This window comes from Ranitomeya imitator, chromosome 3 (genome assembly GCF_032444005.1).
Source record: "Ranitomeya imitator isolate aRanImi1 chromosome 3, aRanImi1.pri, whole genome shotgun sequence".
NCBI classification, from domain to species: Eukaryota; Metazoa; Chordata; class Amphibia; order Anura; family Dendrobatidae; genus Ranitomeya; species Ranitomeya imitator.
In genome coordinates this window covers 688111664-688117683 of record NC_091284.1, presented here as the reverse complement: position 1 = coordinate 688117683, position 6020 = coordinate 688111664, and the positions used below count along the sequence as shown (strand labels likewise).

General features: G+C 46.6%; 1 protein-coding gene across 1 annotated transcript; it reads right to left on the bottom strand.

Moving 5' to 3' along the window:
- Positions 1 to 1050: 1050 nt before the first annotated feature.
- On the bottom strand, positions 1051 to 3584 carry LOC138672273 (uncharacterized). Its single transcript, XM_069760234.1, has 2 exons — positions 2798 to 3584; positions 1051 to 2228 (listed from the first exon to the last, which is right to left on the bottom strand). The coding sequence occupies exons 1-2, from the start codon at positions 2809 to 2811 to the stop codon at positions 1247 to 1249; spliced, it is 996 nt and encodes a 331-aa protein (XP_069616335.1). The 5' UTR covers positions 2812 to 3584; the 3' UTR covers positions 1051 to 1246.
- Positions 3585 to 6020: the final 2436 nt, after the last annotated feature.

The following is a 6020-nucleotide window of genomic DNA, read 5'->3' as shown; positions in this document are numbered from 1 at the left end:
TTTTTTGATCACTTTCAGCTTTCTGACCACTGGATTGTCATTTGCGGGACTCCACCTGGAGTTTTTGATTGGCCGATCAACAATTTCTGGCATTGTGCGGACAACCTGTAGGCAAATATGGGATAGACTCAAGGACCTTGTGATGCCTGAGCCAAAAGAGGCTGATTGGCTAAAAATAGCCCGTGGGTTCAAGGACAATTGTGACTTTCCAAACTGCATTGGAGCGGTGGATGGGAAACATATCAGGGTACGTAAGCCGCCGAACTCTGGCTCCCAATTCTACAATTATAAGCAGTTTTTCTCTGTAGTTCTGTTAGCTGTAGTTGACAGTAACTGCAGGTTTATAATTGTAGACATTGGGGCCTATGGCCAAACTGGAGACTCTAGGGTCTTCAATTCGTCCATTATGGGTCAGCGGCTACGTGACAACCAGTTAGATCTCCCACCACAACAACTCCCAGGCTCCACTGCAGAAGCACTGCCTTTTGTTTTTGTTGGAGATGAGGCGTTCCAACTGACCAGACACGTCATGAGGCCTTATCCCCGACGCAACCTCGACCACCATCAGAGTATCTTTAATTTGCGCCTTTCTAGGGCACGGAGACTGGTGGAGTGCGCCTTTGGTATTCTGGTGGCCAAATGGCGTGTCCTCCAGACTGCCATACAGCTCAGTGAGGCTACAGTCAATGAAGTAATCAAAGCCTCAGTAATTTTGCACAATTATACCCGCATACATGATTGCTTGTCAGATGGTAATGATGAACACATGTTGAGTAGTGTAATTAGGCCTACACCACATGGCCCTCCTCCGCGCCGTCCCCTTTCTGGCATAAAAGTTAGGGATGTTTTCACCAATTTTTTTGTTTCTCCTCAGGATTCTACTCCCTGGCAAGATTATGCTGTTTCTCAGTTGTGATTTACTTATTTTCTAGATATATTTGTCAAATATATTTTTTAAGCCACTGAAACAGTACTGTGTGTTGTCTTTCCTTAATGACCAGATGTTTATGTTTAGAGCATATGTGTGTGATATAATAATGATTGGTCCATCAATTGGCTTTTGTCAAAATTGTTTACTACAATCAAAAGCCTTTTTGGTTAAACTTGTAACCATATGGGTTTTTTTTTGTATTTTTTTGTTTTTTTAAACAAGTAACCACAACAAAGTGCAAATAATGCACAAAAAAGACAAAAACATGGTTTCCAACTAAAAAAATAAAGAGGATAAACAAACAAATCAAAAACATTACAGATCCCTGTAAGTTGGCGAGGGAGATGGCGGCAGCTCAGGGTCCTGTTCAGGGGGCCTTTGTTGGGCCAATTGTCCTTCACCCTGTGAGGATGCTGTGGCTTGTGGCGCAGAATACTGGCCTTGTCCATATTGGCCAGTTGTGTGTTGTCCGTAAGCTAATTGTCTCTGGCCCTCATGCTGAAGGACATATTGGCTAGCCTCATACCCAACCCCAAAATGGCCATGTTGTCCAAACCCAGGTTGGGACCAGCCTAGATCACTGGGTCTGAAAAAGTGGCCATATTGGGAATGTGGGTTGTAGGCTGCCATTTGGAACAGTGCTGGCCTTTGTAGATTTTGGGGTGGGATGAGTTGAGGTGTAGGCATACGTGGAGTAGGATCTGCAAATCCTGATTGATCCTGCACCTGTTGAGTGACTTGAAGGCACAAGAGGTTTGTTTGGGAAAGCTGCCTTCGCTCCAGAAATTCAAACACCTCATAGGGGTTATTTGGAGGGGTGCCTAAATCAATCAGGATTTGCATACACCCTCTCACACGTAGCCTCACCTCACGGGGAAGGGGTCTAAGGTAACAGGCAAGGCTGCGGGCAAAGGCCTCCCCTCCATCATCCGTGGCTGCCCTAGCCAAATAATTGAGGACCCCAGCGTCCACATCACTCCTTGTAGCTTGCAGCTCTCTCCTTCGGTGGCCTCTATGTAAAGCTCCAGCTGCCTGTGAGGAAGACACCAGTGGGCCTATAGGGCTGCTGCTCTCGGCATGTTCCTCATGCCTTCCCCGATCATGTGCTGCTGAGGGTGGTGGTGCTGCATCTTCCTCACTTGCTGCTGGCTGCAGTGATGACGAAGCTGATGGCCCTTCAAGGATGGATGTAGAAGATTCCAAAGATGGGCCTGCCACCTCTTCATCCAGACTTACGGGATCTATCACAGCCTCCGATTCAGACCCGGTCTCCCCCTCTGTGAGGTTGGATTGTGTTCTGTTATTAAACAATAAATCAAAGAAAAATAAATTCAAAGGTTATTTATTAGTGCGAATTATTTTATTACACATCTGTGAGCTCTTATCACAATAATTACCTACACACAACCTCAGATCAGCACAAGATCTCCGTCTGTACTCCCCTCTTATCTCCTATTCCCACAATGGTAGGCAAGATTTATCTTGTGTATCACCCCTACTGTGGAAATCACTACCACAACACATCATTTCAATGTGTTGTGTTACCATTGAAAGCTACACAAACAGCATGAAGACCCACCTCTTCAAACAATCAGATAACCTGCAGTAACCACCCATTGACCAAACCACTGCATGGACATCTCTAACCTCTCCTACTATATTCTAACCCATCCCTTGTTGTAGCTTGTGAGGCTTTGCGGGCAGGGTCCTCTCTCCTCCAGGACCCTTTTGTCATTTTTTGGTGTAATCGTTATTTTTGGGACTAGATTTACACATCCTTACATGTAATTCGCCATGGACTAACCATAACAAATAATCTTAATAAGATTTTTTTCTGGAAAAATGTGTTGTGTGGTTATTACTTACTGTTTTAGATCCATACTGCCATCCAAAAAGGAAAGACGGTCAAAATATATATATTTTTTCGTCTTCGGTGGGGCTGCTGACCCACTTCTTGCTCGCTGCTGCGTTTCCCGTCGGTACTGGTCCCAAATGCTGCGCCATCATGTCATTACATCATCCACTGCAATGACATGGTAACAAATATTGTTTAAGCTCATTATGCACATAGCTTAATCCAGTTGTCAGTGAAATATTATTATTATTGTTTATTTATCTAGCACCATTATTTCCATGGTGCTGTACATGAGAAAGGGGTTACATGCAGAGTTCTATATATCGTTCACAGTAAACAACTTTACAGTGACAGACTGGTACAGAGGGGAGAGGACCCTGTCCTTGTGGACATACATTATCTAATATTTGACCGAGGATAACAAAATGCCTTCTTAAAGGGAACCTGTCACCCCGTTTTTTCAGTACGAGATAAAAATACTGTTAAATAGGGCCTGAGCTGTGCGTTACTATAGTGTATTTTGTGTACCCTGATTCCCCACCTATGCTGCCGAAATAACTTACCAAAGTCGCCGTTTTCGCCTGTCAATCAGGCTGGTCAGGTCATATGGGCGTGGCGACATCGCTGTTTCTTCCCCCCAGATCTTGCATATATTTCCGTTGGTGGCGTAGTAGTTTGCGCATGCCCATCTTCTGAATCCACTGGGCAGGAGAAGAAAAAACGCGCGATCGGCGCTATTTCCCTGGTGATCTGTGGGGGCGGCCATCTTCCTGAGGCCACGCGTGCGCATATGGAGTCCTCTGCTGCTTCAGGAAAATGGCCGCGGGATGCCGCGCGTGCGCAGATGGAGATCGCGGCGGCCATTTTTCTAAAGCCGAGTTCGCATCTAGCCGCCCCCACAGATCACCAGGGAAATAGCGCCGATTGCGCGTTTTTTCTTCTCCTGTGCTTGAAAAAGGTCCACGGACCGAAACGTCGCCACAGGAGGCAGAATAAAGAAAGTTACTGTCTGTCACTTCCTGGTGTGGCGCTTTCCTTTTTATACTTCGATTGTGGACTCTTTTGCTGGGACGGACCCCCTGGTGTGGACGAGCGCCCTGATGTCCATGGAGACAGTGTCAGTATTGGGTGCGGTCTAACATATTAGAGGGACCTGTTTCATCTCCCAGTAAAGGGAAGCTGGAGTGGGAACCAGAAAGGGAAAGTGGGCGCAGGAATATGTGGACCCCAGAGCCAGGACGAGCATCTCAGAGGCTAGAGGAGCCAGCATTGAAAGGGAAAGCTGAGGCTGAGTATTGGACCACAGAGCTAGGACGAGCATCTCAGAGGCTAGAGGAGCCAGCTTTGAGAGGGAAAGCTGAGGGTGAGTATGGGACTGCAGAGCTAAGACGAGCATTTCAGAGGCTAGAGGAGCCAGCATTGAAAGGAAAAGCTGAGGCTGAGAATTGGACCGCAGAGCTAGGACGAGCATCTCAGAGGCTAGAGGAGCCAGCTTTGAGGGGAAAAGCTGAGGCTGAGTATGGGACCGCAGAGCTAGGACAAGCATCTCAGAGGCTAGAGGAGCCAGCTTTGAGAGGGAAAGCTGAGGGTGAGTATGGGACCGCAGAGCTAGGACGAGCATCTCAGAGGCTAGAGGAGCCAGCTTTGAGAGGGAAAGTTCAGGCTGAGTATGTGACCACAGAGCCAGGACAAGCATCTCAGAGGCTAGAGGAGCCAGCTTTGAGAGGGAAAGCTCAGGCTGAGTATGTGACCGCAGAGCCAGGACGAGCATCTCAGAGGCTAGAGGAGCCAGCATTGAAAGGGAAAGGTGAGGCTGAGTATGGGACCGCAGAGCTAGGACGAGCATCTCAGAGGCTAGAAGAGCCAGCTTTGAGAGGGAAAGCTGAGGCTGAGTATGGCACCACAGAGCTAGGACAAGCATCTCAGAGGCCAGAGGAGCCAGCTTTGAGCGGGAAAGCTCAGGCTGAAAACATGAACTTGTGCTGTACTGAAACTACCATGGATTATTTCTTATCAAGTAAAGTTAAAGTGGAATATGGTGTCTGCAGGGTGCCAGCCCCTCGCCATGACTACCACCCTGACCATCTCAAAGCTGTATAAAATCAAACACATTGTTGGCAGAGAAAATGGGGTGGAGAACAGATATGACATCTGGATACAGTAGTTGGTCTTGCTCACACTAGCGTATAACATGGACAAGTTTTATCGGATGGTATTCGGCAGGCCAATGTTATATTGTGGGGCAGTGCAGATTCTGCATGAGAAAATAATTGCCGCATGTTGCATGTGCATCCGATAACCGGACCACATGCACCCATATGTGTGTGTGTATGAACCATCAGACTGCACTCAGATGTCATCTTCACCACACCTGTGCTGGGATTCTCTCATGAGAAAGAATCGGATCACGCTCAGATCAAACTCTGAGAGATTTTGAGCTGAGTAACCGTGCCCTCAAAGTGACTCACAATTGTCCCTAATGATAAGTCAGCTGTTAGTCAGTGTTGTGTCCGCCGCGCTCTATCCACAGAGTGATGACTGAAACTGTGCCAGCACCAGCCTCTGACTGAAAGTTCAACGCTGCCAGTGGAAATAAAGTTAATTTTCTCTCAGCAACGGGGCTCTAAAGACGAGTGACGCATGTTTTCAGAACACCATTAACCTGCATTATTTTACATGATATGTTCCCTTTAAGAGGCATACAAGATTCAGATATAGTTTGCCATTATTTATTATGCTTCTACTATAGCGCCATCATATTCCACAGCACTGTACGGACATTATCGGGCACTGATCCCCCTTTGGGCTCACAATCTAAATTCCCTATCAGTAAGTCTTTGGAGTGTGGGGGGAAACTGGAGAACCTGGTGGAAACTCATGCAAATATGGTGAGTACATACAAACTCAGATGTTGTCCTTGGTGGCATTTGAACCCAGGGCTTTGTAACCCCCTTACAAAGCCCTGGGTTCAAATGCCACCAAGGACAACATCTGAGTGCAGAAAGCGGTTTAATGCCCTTTACACTGCCCATTTAATATGTTACTTTATGTGTTTTAGTACTAAATGCTGCTAAACGTATATATATATTTATGGTGTGTTATAGGGAAAGCACAGTACTTCAGTTAGGACACTAGATGGGGTACATTGGTGTACATAGTTAACATAAGAGGGGCCACTGTGGGATAAGATAGGGAGCATTTTCTGTTTTGAGTCAATGAAGCCAGGGAGCTGAA